At 30.5% G+C, this 19,255-nt stretch overlaps 3 protein-coding genes and 1 long non-coding RNA gene across 13 annotated transcripts in view; 3 read left to right on the forward strand and 1 right to left on the reverse strand.

The window, feature by feature from the left end:
- The window catches only part of unc-13 (protein unc13 homolog), a 184,946-nt gene extending 180,427 nt beyond the window's left edge, over positions 1-4,519 (forward strand). For all 9 annotated transcript variants that reach the window (XM_089229892.1, XM_089229890.1, XM_089229894.1 and 6 more), the window contains 3 exons: positions 1,000-1,159; positions 1,230-1,356; positions 1,446-4,519. In XM_089229892.1, coding sequence (XP_089086018.1) covers positions 1,000-1,159; positions 1,230-1,356; positions 1,446-1,616 — 458 coding nt within the window. In that variant the 3' untranslated portion in view covers positions 1,617-4,519. The remainder of the gene's footprint in view (positions 1-999; positions 1,160-1,229; positions 1,357-1,445) is intronic.
- Positions 4,520-8,367: 3,848 nt separating this feature from the next.
- Positions 8,368-11,163, forward strand: Nf-YB (nuclear factor Y-box B). Its single transcript, XM_015513605.2, has 5 exons — positions 8,368-8,816; positions 10,246-10,421; positions 10,496-10,693; positions 10,763-10,817; positions 10,909-11,163. The coding sequence occupies exons 1-5, from the start codon at positions 8,744-8,746 to the stop codon at positions 11,004-11,006; spliced, it is 600 nt and encodes a 199-aa protein (XP_015369091.1). The 5' UTR covers positions 8,368-8,743; the 3' UTR covers positions 11,007-11,163.
- A 221-nt stretch (positions 11,164-11,384) lies between these two features.
- Positions 11,385-15,117, reverse strand: LOC107165407 (uncharacterized). 2 transcript variants are annotated; one of them, XR_001506088.2, is made up of 3 exons: positions 14,770-15,117; positions 14,448-14,626; positions 11,385-14,343 (listed from the first exon to the last, which is right to left on the reverse strand). It is a non-coding gene; the product is annotated as an uncharacterized LOC107165407 (long non-coding RNA). The 2 variants fall into 2 exon arrangements; XR_016192163.1 differs by having other exon boundaries at positions 14,693-15,117.
- Positions 15,118-15,267: 150 nt separating this feature from the next.
- eff (ubiquitin-conjugating enzyme E2 eff) lies at positions 15,268-19,155 on the forward strand. Its single transcript, XM_015513621.2, has 6 exons — positions 15,268-15,574; positions 17,297-17,360; positions 18,243-18,274; positions 18,421-18,498; positions 18,560-18,665; positions 18,731-19,155. Exons 1-6 carry the CDS (start codon positions 15,551-15,553, stop codon positions 18,868-18,870), a joined length of 444 nt encoding a protein of 147 aa, XP_015369107.1. The 5' UTR covers positions 15,268-15,550; the 3' UTR covers positions 18,871-19,155.
- Positions 19,156-19,255: the final 100 nt, after the last annotated feature.

A 19,255-nucleotide genomic window follows, 5' to 3' on the forward strand; every position in this document is an offset into this window, starting at 1 on the left:
TAAAAAAAAAAAAATGTTTGTGTTGAACATGTGATATATTTTTCTTTTTATAATATGATGTTCACATGACACAAAACCAAAAAAAATATAAAATCATAAAACACGCTGAAACCATAAAACCTATACTGTTCACGTCACTTTTAATACTCATTCCTCAATAAAAAAAATCTCACATTGATTTCTAATAATGGAATAACGCAATCTAGTTTGGTTTACGAAAATACATAAAATCGCACTCGTTTCTCTTTTCGCTTGCATCTAATAAAATCTCATTTTACCCCAATATATTACTTATATTTATGGAAAAATATAAAATGGAATATAATATATTATGTTCGCCTCATAAATAATATATCGAACTTTACCGCCTTATATAAAAATAAAAATACTAATTCCCGAAATAACCCCATAAGTGAACTATACTATCGTTTAACAATAGTAATATGAGAATATTATTATATTTTCTATGATAATAATTAAACACACATCACATCCGGAAAACGAACCAAATATACATATTAATACTACTGAATTTTTCTGTTAGCACGACGTACACAGCTATTATGTTAATAATTTTTCGTCTTTATTACGACACACTTTTATACTTTTCGGGTTTATCATTAAACAATTATAGTTGTGTACATTATTTCTAGTATAAAAGTCGTAATAGTAAGAGTTATATATAGGTGCTCTTATACGCGTACTCGAGTAGTGTACCGCGGTATTCATAATAGGTACTTTTCAAAAGTAATTATTCCTCTAAAACGAACCAACGCACTAAAATATTACAATATTACAACTACGCACTTAAAATATGTATAGAAATTATTTTATGATAATGCTATAATATTCTGCTAAACATAATAATTAATATCCAGCATTATTTTAACAAGTCATATTTTCTGCATAGCGCAATTTTTCATATTATAAGCATTATATTATTATTATTACATTATCTATATAATAACACTACAAATGGGGTGGGTTACTCTATGACAGTGGTTGCTGCTAACACGCTGGTATGGCCAACGACCGGTATGTTTCGACCGTTCGTCGAGGTAAACCTCATTGGACCGAGACTAGCGGACAAGAAAAGAAAACAGTCGACGAAGAGCAAGTCGGGCAGTTGGAGCCCTAGATACAACGAAGCGTTCGTATTGTAAGTATATTATTATAATATTTTAGTCTACGTCGAACTAGACAAAATCGGTTTTTTTCTTTTTGAACAGTTCGATTAGCGCAATCGAAGATTTGGAATGTTACGAATTGCATTTTTGTGTGAAAGACTACTGTTTTGCTCGGGAAGATCGGCTCGTTGGCGTGGCGGTTTTGCAGATGCGACACGTTCCCATAATGGTAATTAACAATAAATTGGGATAGCAATAACATTTTCGAAAAACTTCTTCTATCGTTTCATCTGTTTGTCTCATTATTTACTCGTTAAGGTCCGTACCGGTGAGTGGTTAGGCCTCGGCAGGCGGATACAAATGAACGAGACTGGGTGGACGATTTTGCGGATACTTTCACAGAGGTACAACGATGACGTTGCTAAGGAATTCGTGAAGCTCAAGTCGGAGACCAGACAGGAAGACCAGTCGTCCGTGCAGGGGTCGTAAACGCAAACCGACGTGGGTATTCATCACCAATAGTCTTCCATTGAAAACAAAAAATTAAGACTAGTTAAAATAATAAATTAAGTTCGATATATTATTGTACAAAAAAAAAATAATAATAATGAATATCTATCAAGTAAGAGTTGTGAATAGTAATAACTTAACAAGGGCACAAACACAATGGAAGTTCTTGTTGCAATATTTTTATTGTAATATAGTCGGAAAAGTGATAGTTTTGAAGCGAAATAATAACGTTGGTCTTTTTCATATTATTCGTTTTTCGTGTAAAAAAAAAAATATTTACGTTCGTAGTAATAAATTCTGAAAGAAAAAACACATTAAAAATTGACCAACATTTTGAGTTTTAAACAAATCAACGGGACCATTCTCAAATTAAAAATTAATTATTCAACTTAATACAATGCAGTGTTTGGTTTTAATGATCGTAAAACTTTCTGTGTGGTAGATATAGGTACCCGGAGTACCGGGGCGTTTGGATGGAATAGGGTGAACACCACTAATTTTAAGGTGGCTTTGAAAATTTTAATATTTAAACATTTGTTGTTCTAAATTCACAGTACAATATTTAGGTAAATTAAAATTCTACTGTTTAAAGGGGGACACTATAATAATATAATATACTGCAGGTGCGCCATCTCGCAATACCGACGAAATCTACCCACCTATTACACTATATATTAAATGCGCTCTGCTGTTTTCAACAAACCAATATTTTTGTACAAAAATAATATTCATCCATACCAGCCGCGGTAATGTTGTTGTACCGTTACCTATTCCTAGCACTATACGTAGGACACAATTACAATATTCTGCATACTAATATGATAATATATTATCGTACCATCCGTACCGAGATGGGACGTCATTTTTTCCCCGGAAGTTCCGACAAATCGTTGTGTAATGCCTTTGCTGTAGTTGTTGTTTCGAACAGGCCTGTCTACTCCGGAACCTATGGCCAATGATGGCTAAATCGTGTAATCGATCCGTAAACCGATTACCATCCGGTCGGATGCGTGATCGCGGAACGCATTATCGTCTTCATGTCTTACGGGTGATCACGCCTATTCTAACACTCTGACTCAAGTATATAATGTTATGTAATGTACATTTCCTTGGACTCGACGACTTGATAATACGAAATATCGGTCATTTTATTGTGAAACATTAAACATAAAAGCTATACATGTTTAAACATCCATCGTTATACCTACATGCCTATACCTACCTATATATAATACCCATTTAAATGCTTTTAACTATTGCAACTCTAATGTTAGTATTAAACTATACCATACACGTGTTATATATATTTTAATATACAATATAAGTATATATATTGACTAATAACGTCTTCCATTATACATCATGTTGTTTTCTTCTAGTACGCATCCATCTTGTTGATTTCGTGTAGAGAGATTAATTTTATTGTTCTTGTTTTCATTCCATTCGCTCGATTATTTTATTGTAATTTTACATTTCTTAGTGTCGTTAAGTAATTTTCATTATAATCGTTTAATACTATTTTTTCTTGGCTATTGAGCATTTTACAGAATATATAACATTTTAAAACTTCCTGACGAACTTGGCGTAAACTATAATATTATGTGTCAGGGGGGGGGAGAGAAATAATAGTAATAATAATAGGCCTCATTCTTATACCCTACTCTTATTCCAAATTTGCATTATTTACTTGGTAATATTCAACATTTTTGGGAAACACCTATTTTTTTATTCAATAGGTTATAATTTATATTATATCCGTCCTAATACCCAATTATTTTATTGGTCAAAAGGGTTTCACATGTAATATTGTTTTCACAGCAATAATTAATTCGTATTCGTATTGTAAAAAAAATTTATTTAACCCAACGCATCGTTGAATATTATTTACAAAATAAAATATGTGATAAAACATCGATATATTCAAATTATTTTTTATCAATTGTATTGTAAATTAATGTTAAAAACCAATATTTATATTAATATTATAACAATATGTGTATATTATATGAATTAACTATTTAAGCTAGCAAAACTATTGTAAACTACATAATGTGCAGGTGGCCTACGTTGAAAACTTTATACGAGATTTTGTTTCAAAAGTTACCTTCCAAACTCTTATCCAAAACACTCGTTATTTTTATTATGTTAATTTCCCAAACCCAACCAACCGTACCATACATATCGATCGATTGTTTCTTATTTTATGTTGCTATAAATAATTATTATATTAGTATTGTGCTAATGATAATATTAATCTATTGCTATAATCATATGTTTGTAAGTTCAAGTATAGGGGCCTTTATTTTTTATATAATATATAACTTAGACGTTGAATATTTTAGTCGAATCTGTTAAATTTCGGTTTTAGATTGTTATAACAAACATTTACTATATATCGTCATTATGATTAACCAGGGTAAACGTATTAAGCAATGTGTTGTTTTTGTATTAATATTTTATTGTAATTATGCACTTATAATAATTTTTTAACATTTTTTTTATATATATATATAATATATATACCAACTTCGGTTTCTAAACAAACATTTATAAAAAAAAAAAGAATGAAATGAAAAAAAAAACGCAAGACAATATGATAATTATATATTGTTTGAACCGAAACTATTTATTGTGTTACTGCCCATAACGTAATTTCGGTATATTTTCAAACGGTGTCTATGAAAAATTATTAACTTGTCTATGCTCCTCTATTATCTTAGTCTTATACTTGATACTATTATTTTTGATTTCATTCAAAACGAGTAAGTTATTAATATTGTTATATTTGATTTGTAAAGATAAATGAAATCATCAATAATACCTAATCATCTATATATTTAAGCTGAATAAAGTGCGCTTTTTGTCTATACTTCCTAATTTAAGTCCTCCTCGTTGTTTTTGATTTATATAAACGGCGTGGCATGGTAACGATAATAATACTGATAACAACAGTACCCAATACCAACCATTATATTGTTATTATAACTGTTATTATTGTTGTTACACTGTTATTATCATTACTAATGTATGCCACTCTACCTTATTATTACTACTATATATACATTATATACTATACGAATATAATATATATATATATATATATATTTGATTTATTGGTAAATTCCTTTTTAAAATTCATATCTCTCGTACTTTTTAAACATAATAATAAAATATATTGTATAACTTGTGCATAATATACAATGGAAACTTGATATTTATACGTTATATACTTACATTACTTGTTGAAAATAAACTGAGGTTTTTATCATACATACACAAATCGTTACCATAATGATAATTATAACATTAATATGATAATGCAGTAATAATATTATAATTCTGCCGTATTTGGCTACGGTCGGTGAGTGATTAGGTGAGACCAATACAACCAACTAATACAAGAATATTCTTGCTGCACTCCAAAGTTTTACTAAATTTACTCAATTATAATCATTCGATATTTATTATTTATTATAGACTATGGTTTATGTGTTATAAATTAATATAAATTCGAGAATTTCCCTGTGACATGACATCAGTTATTCAAAAGTAACCCACCCCCTTCGAGAACACGTGCTGTAGTTACAGTACTTATAATTTATACTAACCTGTCTGGGCGTCACTGGGTCTATGGGTGAGATTCCGCGCAGATTGAGAGTAAGATTATGGTAAATATTTTTCGCGAAAACAAATTGCTGTGCAAGATCTATAGATTGGTCGTAAAATATAAGAAAATTGTACACTTGCTGCAACGTGCAACGCCCCGCTCTCGTTAGACGTGATTGCTGTCAGCTTACTACATATAATATATTGTATGACAGGTACCTTCACGTATGTTTCATGTAAGTATATATTATGCATCCATTATAAATGTCAGTCGTTAATGCTTATCTACCCGTCGTGCAGGTTCGTATCGTTTAGAGAAGGTTTCCGAGGAGCGTGCTGTATAATAATTCATTCGGATGGGACAAGCGAATAATACACGTTTAAACTCGATTTCGCATGTCTGACCGAAAATAAAATCGCATTACCTGCATGGTTATTTGCCTACAATGGTGTTCGAAAAATAAAAATGAAATCCACTCAATCGCGATACCCAAAACGATAAATCATCTTAATGCCGCGTTTTTTTCCTCGTTACGCGGCACAGTTATCAATGACGCACGCGTATGTAATGTATAATAATATATTAAATGATTTATGTTTCATTCGGTAAACCATGTCATGTCATAGCTATAATATATATAATATATATATATAGATGACATTGCAGTGATGAACTATACCACCACGTCTGACACTGCATTACCCGAAGTTTCGAATTTCAGACGTCAATAATAATATTTCTGTCGTCTGCCGATTGAATCAATTAACGTAATAAAATTATATCAATCTGTACATAAACCAAGAACAGCGCACAATGTATGCGATTCGGTAGCATTATATACGATTTTTTATTGTTTGAAATTCGCCGAAAACAGTTTTCAGTTAAAAACTATGAAATGTTTAGGCCTACATCAAACATTCAAACGTCTTGTTCCAACGCCTTAAAAAAAAAAAAAAACAACCTATAATATGAATTTTAAAAACTGATGTTTGATAATTGTGTATGATCTAAGGGAGTGTCTGGTATATCGTCACTAAAATTACTATAACTTTATTATAGTGAGGACGCCACAATTTCGTTTTGATTAAAATTAAAATTGTAAAAATATTTAAATAAGTATAGGTATTCAAAATTACCTTTCAAGAGGTCCTGCATGTCAGTACACCTTGGTTAGCTTAAACATTGTTTTCAGGTGGTTTCGTGGTGGTTTTGTGCTGAAAAAAAAACATGAATTAAGATTACTATGCAAATACAAATTAGAAACTAAGGGTTCAACAACTTTCATAAAAGTTGATTTGAATTCGAATATAAACACATCGAGCCATCGATGTACACTTGAAACTTGAGAACAAAATATGCTGAACGATAGTTAGCGACAACAAATTCACATCGCATTAACTTCTGAAAACGTAGATATACTATATTATAACTTCAGTTATTGAATTTGGACTCTATTAGTTGTTTAGTTGAATTCCGAGTCGTATAAAAAAAACACATAATATTTTACATTTAATGAATCAATGGCGGTGAGCTAATGGATCCCAGACATGATTTAGTAGCTTGTAATTGACCCATTAAGTTGTAGTGTAACATAAAGTTATTTTTTCAGTGTCATTTTTATTTTATCAATATTACTCATTCATGCAAAAGAATGATATTTGTTCTGTTTAAAAACTATTGCTTTTATATTTTACAAATATGAATACTTTTTTCACGTTATTGATATATAAATATTAAAACGCATTTTACAGTCAACGTCTTTCTAGTATGACATCCAATTTAAACCATTATAATAATATTATGTCGAATGTCTTATCAGCTATCACTCAATTATTGTATTAAAATGACATAGGCATGTTAATTTAATAATTATTTTTTTTTGTAAGGAGAACCCGCGGCAACATAGGCCATTGGGTGTGGGGTGGTACGGTAGGGGTTATTTTTGTATGTTTGTTTGTAGGTTTTTAAGTGGGTATATAGGGTTGTAACACGTGTTTGTGTATGTGTGGCAAGGATATGTTGCTAAAAATCCCGGGTGGTCACCCATCCGGGAGCTAGTAACTGCGACCGGTACGTACGCTCAGTGCGTTTCCGCAGATTGAGCGTACGACCGTGCCTCACCAAGCCACTAATTTTATAATGTAGACCTCTTTATCGACTTACCTACTGTTGGCTTTAATTATATAATCAATATACGATTTAAATGCAGTAATTATAAAAACTTAGAAAGGAAGTAACTCTAGTAAGAACTCGGGAAAACCAAGTAGGTACATTAAAATTGATGTAAAACAATGTTTTAAATACGAGCTAGGGTTATCCAAGTTTTGGTAAAATTAAAAAATTGTCCAACTTTAACAATAAGAATAGTACAGTAAAACAACAAACTCTAGCATTCAGATTGTTTCTACTGAAAACTTCAAGAATTAAGTTGTTCCCATATTATTTTTAGTAGAGTAAGTTATAAATGGCATATGTATTAGGTATATCAGTTTCTCTCATCGCAAAAGAAAAAAATGTTTTTAGATCACGATTGTCGGTTCTAATATAAAATTGAAATTCTAAGTTATTATGCACGACAAAATCCGTGTTCCACACTAGCACCTGACTATATTTGGTCATTTTTTTCCATTAGCTTTCCTTACGTTTAAAGTCACTCTCATATAGTCTTATCTGTTATATATGTAATTTGTATGTCAAAAAGACACTATGAATATAATGTCACAATATTACCTCTATGTAACTCTTGTTTTCTCGCTCTACTGTTATAATGAAATCAGTGTTAAGCATGTACTGATGAGTGAACGTACTAACTTCTAAGTTCACTGGTAATGTGTATTCACTATAAATAATATTTGTTTTTATTAATGTGTGTTAAATTGCCTACTTTAAGCCCCTTAAAAACCAACTATAGTTTCCAATATCACAATAATTATTCAAATCGGCACAAATGAGTTGTAGTGTAAGGTAAACCACAATTTTTTTTTCCTTCTCCAAACATTATCTTCAATCGTAAGGTAATAAACGTAAACTCAATCCGGGTTGTTGTAAATCAGGCGTTTCATTTCAATATCATAGACTGCACAGACATTATACAACTACACTGTTCAAACATGATTTGCAACAATTAACTGTTATCAATATTAAATAACACAAACACAATATTACGTCAATATTGTTATTGCTATTATCAAAATTCAATAAAAAAAAAAAACGCACTTATCTCGGTACGTTGTCCGTGTCCCGTGCTCCTGTGACTTAAACTTTGAACACAACAACGACTCTTCTGATTGTTAGTTATTATTTGTGACTTACGTGTTTAAGTCGTTCACCGCATTCGTTTCTAGTTTGAAATTCGTTTTTGAGTGGCTTTAGTTGTTGAGTCCGTGCCGAGTACGTCGTACTTGTGACATTCCAGTTTGGCGTGTGGTAGGTATTTGTTCAATTTTCGAGTCGACGATTGAGTTCCGCGGTGGCCGTCCAATCTTACCTCGATCTAACGATGAACAGCAGCGACAGCGATGATTTGACCGAAGAATTCTTAACAGACGACCATCAAAATTTCTTATCCCAAGGTTAGTATGTGAAAAGAAATATGTGCATTACAATATTAATATCAGATATTGTTTAGGTTACTTGTAGAAAGTGTGGAAAGGTATATTACTTATGTTTCTTATTTCTATGGGGTTGAATTTAAGCGGAGTCGATAATATTATAAACATGAATTGACGTGTATTTATACGATTCATTAATTAGTTAGTTAGGTAATCCCGGGTAATTTACAGTTAAAATGTTTAATGATCACATGCATAAAATTATATGTTAACTATTGATTCAACTATGGGTTCATTAAAAAAAGATGGTTCAACTCTCCCCAAAGACCACCCAACCACAAAAATAAACCACACAAAACCGCTCAATTCGCTCGCAAATTAGGTACAATTTAACTGTCAACAACTCACTGTATTTTTTTTTTTGAAATTAAATAGGTAAATGTATCTTATTCAGTAAAACTTACTGTTTAGACATTTAGTATTTACAAACATTTTGATAGTATATTTGCATACATTTATAGGATATAAACTTTATTATACTTCTTACCTATTTATTATTTATTATATAAGAATAAAACTTAATATGTAGTAGGTACATAAATTATAAATATGAAAAACATATTGAGGTTTTTGTTCATAAAATAAAAAATAAAAAATAATAATTTCAGTTTACCCAAAATACCAAACATTAGGTTAGATGTTTTGATAGTACAGATGTATTACTGGCAAATTCAATATATACAATGCAACTAGACGGTATTATTGGCTTTGAAGATAATTTTAGGTTTTTTCCCAATTTCGATTTTCAACCAACGATAGTCAATAAATAATCCCACAATACCTACATAATGTTAATCAAACTATTAAGTATTTAATTATCAGACTATTATCAGAATTGTTTGCAAGTATAGCATTTTTAAAGTATAAACATAATAATAACCACTGTACTGTATTTTTCGGAAGTTTAGAAAAGGCACATACTAAGAATTATGCTCAAAATATTAAATAAATAATAATAGTAATATTATGTTCTGTAAAGTGTTAAAAACTCCTTCTTCTTCTATTTTTGATATCAACATTTCATTTTGAAAAAAAAAAGTTTTACTCCTTACAATTAATCAGTGGGTATTTCACTCAATCATTATTTTACTAAAAAGTGAAAAAACAACATAATTTATGATAAAATGTAAGTAATTATAACATACCTCACAGTAATTCAACTTTATCCAAAATCCCACTTGTTAGATTATCAAAAGTATAATTTCTGTAAGCCAGTCTTCAAATGACACAATTAACACTCCAGTACCTTTATAATTTTAATTTTACGACTATATATACGTTCTATGATTACAGAAATTTTTTTTAAGATGTTATTAAATTGTTATATTTGTATATCAATTAACAACTTACCCATTTCAGATTTATAAAATTCCTATTTTCTGTTTTTTAGGACAAGATGCCCAAGATGGTGTGGAAATGGTCACATTGGACAATGAAGATGACTCATCAAATCAAGGAGAAGTGTATGAACTTAAATTTGGCAAACCACTTCGAGAACAAGATAGATTCCTTCCTATTGCCAATATTGCAAAAATTATGAAAAAATCCATACCTGAAGGTGGAAAGGTTGGCTTATAAATTAACAATATTATATTGCAAGTGTTAGCCTAACCTAATCTAACCCTAAATACTATTGTTAGATAGCAAAAGATGCTCGAGAATGTGTACAAGAATGTGTTTCTGAATTTATAAGTTTCATAACCAGTGAAGCTAGTGACAGATGTTTCCAAGAAAAACGTAAAACTATTAATGGAGAAGATATTCTTTATGCAATGTCTAATTTAGGTTTTGATAATTATGTGGAACCCTTAAAACTGTATTTGCAAAAATATAGAGAGGTAATATTATACTTGCTTCCTGTCTTAAGAATAAGATATGTTAATACATGTATATTTGAATGTTTGAAGGCTACAAAAGGAGACAAATCAATTGGAATTGAAGAACTGTCGGATGATGTGTTCTGTAAGTTTTTTGTCTCATTAATTTTCCCCTGACTTAATTTTGTTTTAAATTATATTGATATAATTTATTTATGTTTTATTTTTGTATATAGCAAATGATACAAGTTATACAAAAATATTTGGACAAAACAGTCAGAATGAATCTGTAATTTACTATCAAGACCCAATTCAACAATTCCACATAGTATAGTTAATTTTATTTTTGCATTACTTTGTCATTAGACTATTACTATACATATAAAAAAATATATATATTGCACTAATTTTAGCTTTTATATAAGATATATTGTGTGAAATATATTTTATATAATATATATTGTATTATATAAATTGATCTACACTTTAAATTTTTTTTTTTTATAATTCTGATTGAAAAATCCATGACCTCATTATTAAGCAAATCCATTATATGAACTTTAAGAATCCCTAAGTATAATAATAAAATATATATATATTACCTGTAAAAAGAATTTCTATATTCCGGCTCACGAAAAGTGACGGCTGGCCGCCACGATCCAAGCTGATTATTTGTTGTAGTAGTTACAAACAAAAATATACTTTACCGCACTTTTTCAAATACGCCTGTATATATTGTAATATAATAATAGCAAAACAAACATAACAAATACAACACAATATAATAGCAGAATAAAAAAATAACAATACAAGTGAATATAATTATAATATGTTGTTCAGAATTTCCTTCATCGTCACTGGACTCCTCCCAATCGCTGTCATCAGGTAACAAAGTCAAAATGATTGGCTCCAACATACTATCCCTCAAAATTTTTATTTTTCGTTATCTTGGTCTTGCAATGCTTCGGCATGTCTCACACACTTCTCCCAATCTTGTTGAGTAACCGCATCTAATGCTTTGTGAGTCAACTTTTCAATATCAACCATTTTAAATATCTTGTTGTTTTTTGCCACTTGATTCTTTACCTGGGCCCATAATAGCTCAATTGGATTATATTGACAATGGTACAGTGGAAGTCGAAATACTTAGTGGCCCATTTCCAATGCCAATACATCCAATTCATATTTTTTTTCAAATGGTATTAACGCTTTAACTCTTTGTCTAAGTTCAGTTAGATTTTCCAATTGTGAAAATTCAACATTTTTTTTGATCAACCAAGCCTGCACATTTGCTTTCCGATTGTTACTTTTGGGAAAGTTATTGATGAGAGTTGAATGATGATTTTTATTTAGAAGTTCGTTATAATATTATGGAAGTTTCATTATTATTATACCTGGAATATGTAATTACACTAGACATCTATTAAGCACTACCTTTTTTTTTTTTATCTCTTTCTTTGTGAATAATTGTTATGTCCAATAAACTGTCTTGACCCATGATTTTTAGTTATAATTTAAAATAATCACGAGATTCGAGGTGCTAGCATTAAAGTTAAGGTTCCTAAGCACCCTTCGCACCCCTGTGATTTGTGCCAATGATGACGTTGACAAACATCTTTCTCAATTTATAAATAATTATTGACAATTAAAGAAAAGTAAATAAAAATTTTAAAGGGTGTATTAAATATTAATAACTTAAAAAATCAAATTATATTGAAAATTTCATGTGTTTATGTTAAATTGTTTAAAAGAATTACAGCAAAAACTAACAGTTAGATCATGCTCAAAGTTGAAAACTGTGAAGTATGGCGGTTATCCTAAATTTTATTTTTCATACAATTTTAATCATTTCTGTAATAATATATATATTGGATTTTTTTACAGAATACTAAATAGTATTCATATATATATTGCATAGTATCAGTATGCAGCATAATATTGTATGCCTCTAAGCCATAATTACGGACAAAAAGTATAAACAATCAAGTTTGTAATAAATGTGAATAATGCAATTGTGTTTAAAAAAAAATATATATATATATATATATGTACATAACACAATACTGAATACTACAATACTAATAGACATAGATTAAAGATTAGTTAATAGAGTTATAATATTACTATAAGTATAACTAAGAGGAAAATGAATAACAGATCTTACCAGTCAACCTCTCAAAATCGACAGTAGATAATATCTCAACTAAACAAACATGTAATTTCTTTATCATGAATTCATGACTTCATGTCCTTTTGTATGCCTATCCCGAGTAAACGGAATGTATATTATATTATCAGTGTAAAGTTCACTGAGCGTAAATAACGCATTTAAATTTTGGCGATAAGTAAAACATTCACGATTTATGAACAACCACTAGAAGACATAAGCATTTAAATTTAAAATAATCATAGAATTGAATGGCGAACTATTGTATTTTAAATTAAGGCGGGGTATTTGCAATTTGAATCGGGTATTGGGTAATCAAAATATTGGGAAATTTAAGCCCGTCCTAAAATGATAAGCAGAAAGAGGCAAACCGCGTATACAGTGCTGCCATTACAAGTAACATAAATGATTAGTCATATACGTTTCTCGTTCCACATGATTGTTATACAATATTTTCACTCATTGTGCTTTTTACATTATACATTTTGGCTGGGATTTTGGAAATTAATACCCTAAAAAAACTCAAAAAATGCATCAAAATTAAAAATAATTAATAAAATCTTAATGAGATTTGGGTATTAAATGCCATAAGAAAACTAAATTGTTCCTAAAAATTACATTAAAATTTAATGTTTCAATAAAAACTACATATTCCGCCTCAAAAACTATGGAACACATTTTGTAAAATGAGCACTGAATGTATTGGCTTTGGAAAAAAAATCACAAAATGAATAAAAATCCCAGCTCTTAATGTAAGTTATAATAATATACAACAGTTAACTGTCATTAAATACCTAACTCAATTCAATTAAATATAAAGTTGAGACTTGTATTTATTTATAATCTACATAAGCACATGACATAATATGGAACATAATATGTACTTTAAAAAAAATTTTACCTATTTAATGTAAAGCAAATTACTATAAAAGTGTAATTATATATTCAATGTTTCAAAAATTATTTTGTCAATCAGTCCTAAATAAATATCTTTTACTAATTTTTTCTTCATAAAATAACTATTATTTCTCTCTTGATTTCAGAGCATGGTGGAAACAGATATTTAAATAGGCCAGACTTATTATTTGACCACTATATGTGTTAAATATTATCAATTTTTACAGTGATAATTCATTTTTTTTTTAAATATTAGGTTTTTGGTATACTTCGTGTTTTTAATCATAAAACATTTTTGGTTTAATATTGGGTAAAAACATTTTACCCAATGTGTCTAATGTGATAATCTTAACATCATTTCAGTTTCTTAGCATACTTCTACTAGGTAAATTTTATGTCTTACTAGATTTTAGTAGAGGATTATTTCTAAATTTTTTTTAAATCCGTTTAAAATTGTGATTTAAACAGTCCACCAAAAATTACTGATGTATTCCTACAAGTGATTTTTGTGAACATTTTTTTTTTTTTTAAATCCAACGATGTAACTGGTTCTTTTCGGGTGTCAGCCTATTTACAAATTTTACTACGTTATCTTGATCTTGTTCAACTGTAATAAAACATCATCATTAATCATACAATCTGAACTGTTTTAAAGTTAACTAATAACATTGACATTTTAACAATACAATTTAAGTAAAAACAGTAAAATACCGTGAAATTTCCAAATCCTTTAAAGCTGTTCAATGAGTTGATTTTATTCACTGAGTCGGCGGTGATGAATGGTGATGCATAGAGTAATATTACTCTATGTGGTGATATCGTATGGCGGGACATCACCAGTCACCACTGATCAAATTATATACAATTACTTGAAATACCCAGGCCAAAACCTATGAATAAAAAAATTATTATACTATACAATACATCTGTGAACATCAGCCATCAGGCAAAACAACCGTCAATTGATAAGAGAGAAGCGGCGGTACATCATGACCAAATATAGGAATTCGCTTGTGGAGCATCACCCACTCACCGTCAAATAATTCGTTACCGCACAGACCACTCGGGCACGTGACCGCACAGCTGGTTAACCGGCGGCTGCGAGAGTTACGACAGTTGTCCGAAAAAGCGAATACGTCACCGGTGGCCACGGCAGCAGCATTGCAAGTTGTTATCGTGGAAATACCGCAACAACAACGGACCAACGGAGTCACTCGGTCCCCGTCACAATTAGTGAACAAGTTCGGGTAAGCTGACGACAGGGAACGACGACCACAACTACTACTACTGCGTCCGTGACACCGTCGCGCGCGCCGCGTGCGTGCGCCCAGCGTTTCGGGCCGTCGGCAGCCATCTTGTATACCGTGCTCTGTTCCCGAACACACGACCCCGCACAACCATCCTTTTCTGATAACCCGCGCGCACGCACGCGCCAGAGCTCGCTTCGGGCGCAATTACGGCGGCTGCGAACATTTGAGCGGACACACTGACGCACACACTCACACACACGTCACACACGACACACACGCGTAGAACAATTCGTGTGCGCGTCGCTGCTGGTGGAACCGAATCTCACCAGCTCTACACTACAATCGACGACGACGGCGGCGGCGGTAAATATACACGCGAAATTAATATTATTACGGTCGTCGGTTGTCTCGCGCGTACGCGTCTTCACGGCACACGGCGGTTCGGGCGTAACGCGTTACCCGTACACGAGACACGCACGGTTCGCGGTCGTCGACGCACACTCCTAAACACGACGACAAGAGCATCGACAACGACACCACCATCAACCACAGAATCGTCGTAAAATGGCGTTGAAACGTATCAATAAGGTGAGCGGTCGGAGCGCGTTCGCTTTGTATCATTAATTCATCATCACCCATTGCGTACATTTTGTTCGTTTTCTGTCCTTCCCCCCCCACCCCCGATCAGCGTGGTTTGCGGTCGCGGCGGCGTGTGCACGGCGATGGCCGCTGTGTCCTTTTCCGTCGTTTCCGAAAGATTATTATGCGCACTCGAGACGAACGCGGTGGCGTCGGCCTCGTTCCCCAGCTGTAAGTTCTTGCTCTGGACCTCGGGTCGCGAATAATAAGTCCGGCCAGTCGGTCGCCCCGATGGATGATCGGTGGCTCTTCGTTTGGTCGCACGATACCACTTGGATGCGGTGGCTTAACTTTTCCGATGACTCTATGTCAGAAGTACATGCTAGTCTACTTTGCTTAATCCACGGCCTAACGCTGTTTAATTTTCTTATTATAATATAATTTTCTTAATTATTAATAGGTTTTTTTTTTATTTCAAGGTCTGATATCGACGATCAACTGTTGTAGTAATACATTCCTAACATCTCTCTTTATTTAGTTATATATACATACTCAACATTGGAATTGCGTAGAACATTAGTTGTATTGTTTGATAATCATATTTAACAAAGCAAAAAATAGAACGCAATCCAATTCATTATGTGACATAACCTATTGCTAATATACCATTGTTTGTTTAAATAATAACCAATTAATAAAATGTTTGGGTTCTTCATTCCTTTGAGCTTAATAATCTATGTTTGATATTGTTTTAGGTTAATATAAGAAAAAAAATCCATTTGTATAATATTTCTTAGTTCTTGTAATAGAACTACTTATATTGGTTACCAGGTGTTTGTCAAAACTATTCTTAGATATAAACCTATATAACCAAACTATTTTTTATTTTTTTATCTCAAATATACTGAAACTACACGAAAACACAACCTACCTGTGCTTAAATTATATATATTTTAATAATCTCTGAACTGTGAAGCTTTAGTACTAAAATTACCTAATAAGGTTGTAAGACCGATTGGCTTATAATTTTATTCTCTTGAATTAGTTTGTAGTTTTTTAATTCCAATATTTTCTATATGCCTATAAAAGTAAGTTACATTAGTATGTTTTATATTGATATGTCGAATAAAATGTTTTTCTCTTAATTCATAAGATACCTAATTTTAGAGACATGAGTATGCTATAATACCATTTTAATTTATACATGATGTACACTTTTACAATTTTATTTAATTAGACATACAAACTTATGTAACATTCATTTCATTATTGATTTTACAATTAAGTGCTATTGATTAACAATATCTTAATGTCATGAAAATAAATGATCAACACTAACTGTTATTGTTCATTATATTAAAATAGATTTAAACATCATTCAGTTTTAAATGTTAAAAAAGATTAATTTTATTATTTCTATTCTTTCTTTCTTTCTTTCTTTCTTTCTTTCTTTCTTTCTTTCTTTCTTTCTTTCTATTATGTCTGTTATTATTACCTTACTTATGTTTACTAACTGAAATAAGTATTGCTTAAATATTTTACCTAAATGTCAAATATAATTTCAAGGAACATTTTAATAATCTTTATTAGTAACTATTCTTAAATTCTTTTAACTTTTATATATATTTTCATTTATCATCAATATTTAACTCAATATTTTTTCATTATAATTAATTTTTTACTTACTTTCCACTTTAGAAGTAATATTAACAGTTGTATAATTGTTTTCAGGAACTTCAAGACTTAGGCAGAGACCCACCAGCACAATGCTCCGCTGGACCTGTTGGAGATGATTGTAAGTAAAGTTTTGATTGAAATATGGCATTAATTTTATTAAATTAAATAACAAGCCACCCTCACCCCCAACCAAACTGCATAAAACAGATACTTGAAGATCCCTCGAAAAAAATATTTAAAAATTTTCCCGTCTAGCACGCCATATTAAATGTATCATTTTATATGTGTATGAAAAAAACTGTATTCTACTTATGTATTGTATACAATTTAAATAATAGACTTTTTACTGCCACTATTATCTGTCTTCTGATTTTTGTTTTTGCACTTCATGCATGATGTATTCATTTTAAATCTCCTACTTGCTATGTTAAGTGATGTTAGGCTGTCTGTAGAGTTTTAGAATTCATTATTATGTCTAATTTTTTATGCTTCTGTTTCTAAATTATTTAAAAAAAACTACATGCTTCTCTTAATAGGGATTATACTGAAGCTTTTTCTAGTGTTCTATTTGTTTATATATAATAATATTTTGTTATATCATTCTTATTTTATCATCAAACTTTTAAAAAAATTTTTCAAAAGAATATCGAATAGACTACCAGATTATAGTATAAATCAGTCACCATTGTCGCTCTTGATAGATTGTATGGACTTTTAATTTACCCTAACTAGTTTATTTCATAACAAATTTTGTTTTTAGTATCCATTAATTTTAAACCATTAGTTTATTTAATAAACTATGTTTAAATTCTATATTATGTCTAATATAGTAATGGTCAGATTTGGATAAGTTATAACTAAGGTTGGGAAAATGTTATTTTCTAGAATGCAAGTACAAATTTAATTGATTTAAAATCATAATAATAGTGGGATTTAAATTTATGAAACTATAGGTACTAGTTTCAAAATATATTGTAATAATGTATCTTTTTGATTTTAGTATTTCATTGGCAAGCAACGATTATGGGACCAGTAAGTTAACAATATTTTTTTTTCTATTATTATCACTAAAAATAATATATCTTCGGTTGTAGTTTTGTTTAAAAATTTTGTAGTATTTTTTTAGTTCAATCTTCTGTTTAAATTGCACATTAACATTTAAAATTACTTTTTTTTAGCCGGATAGTCCATACCAAGGTGGCGTGTTTTTCTTAACTATCCATTTTCCTACGGATTATCCATTCAAACCTCCAAAGGTAAGTGTATTATCTAATTCATAAATATTAACTATTATTAACTTTTCCATTTAATACTTAGGTTGCATTCACTACTAGAATTTATCATCCGAACATTAACAGTAATGGTAGCATTTGTCTTGATATTCTACGGTCTCAATGGTCACCAGCATTGACCATATCAAAAGGTAAAAAAAATTAATCCATAATTATTACTACCATATCATAATTAACTAAAATTATTTGATTCCAGTTTTGTTGTCAATTTGCTCGTTGTTATGTGATCCAAATCCAGATGATCCGCTTGTTCCTGAGATTGCTAGGATATATAAAACAGACAGAGAAAAGTACAACGAATTAGCCAGGGAATGGACCCGCAAATATGCAATGTGATGGTTGTTTTATGATATGTTGCCTGTCCGCCCGTCATCAGATTAACATTCTTTTTTTTTCGCCCTGTACAACTTCAAAAAGATCAATAATACACTTTCAATCTCCAACTCATTTGGTAAAATAAAAATTTGGCCACCTCATGGAAAATTACTTTTTAGTATGATTTGGAAAATATTTTAATTATAATGCCTATACATACTCTTTTTTTTTTACTTATCACTTTGTCAAAAAGTTCAATATTGAATGTGTAAGTGTCTCATAATATAGAGAACAAATTTAAAATAACATGGTGTTTATTTAGTAGTTAACTTTAATAATAATGCATATTATTTTTTTTTGGGATAAAAGTGTAATATATTCATGTGCTGGTGGCGATTGATAACTG

Source organism: Diuraphis noxia, unplaced genomic scaffold (genome assembly GCF_037042655.1).
Source record: "Diuraphis noxia isolate RWA-SAM2 unplaced genomic scaffold, SU_Dnox_SAM2 contig0005, whole genome shotgun sequence".
Classification (NCBI taxonomy): domain Eukaryota; kingdom Metazoa; phylum Arthropoda; class Insecta; order Hemiptera; family Aphididae; genus Diuraphis; species Diuraphis noxia.

Coding starts and splice junctions, on each gene's coding strand:
- eff (XM_015513621.2), top strand. CDS start 15,551: ATGGCGTTGAAACGTATCAATAAG. Junction 15,575..17,296: donor CGTTGAAACGTATCAATAAG/GTGAGCGGTCGG, acceptor AATTGTTTTCAG/GAACTTCAAGACTTAGGCAG. Junction 17,361..18,242: donor TGGACCTGTTGGAGATGATT/GTAAGTAAAGTT, acceptor TTTTGATTTTAG/TATTTCATTGGCAAGCAACG.
- Nf-YB (XM_015513605.2), top strand. CDS start 8,744: ATGAACAGCAGCGACAGCGATGATTTGACCGAAGAATTCTTAACAGAC. Junction 10,422..10,495: donor CCATACCTGAAGGTGGAAAG/GTTGGCTTATAA, acceptor TACTATTGTTAG/ATAGCAAAAGATGCTCGAGA. Junction 10,694..10,762: donor ATTTGCAAAAATATAGAGAG/GTAATATTATAC, acceptor GAATGTTTGAAG/GCTACAAAAGGAGACAAATC.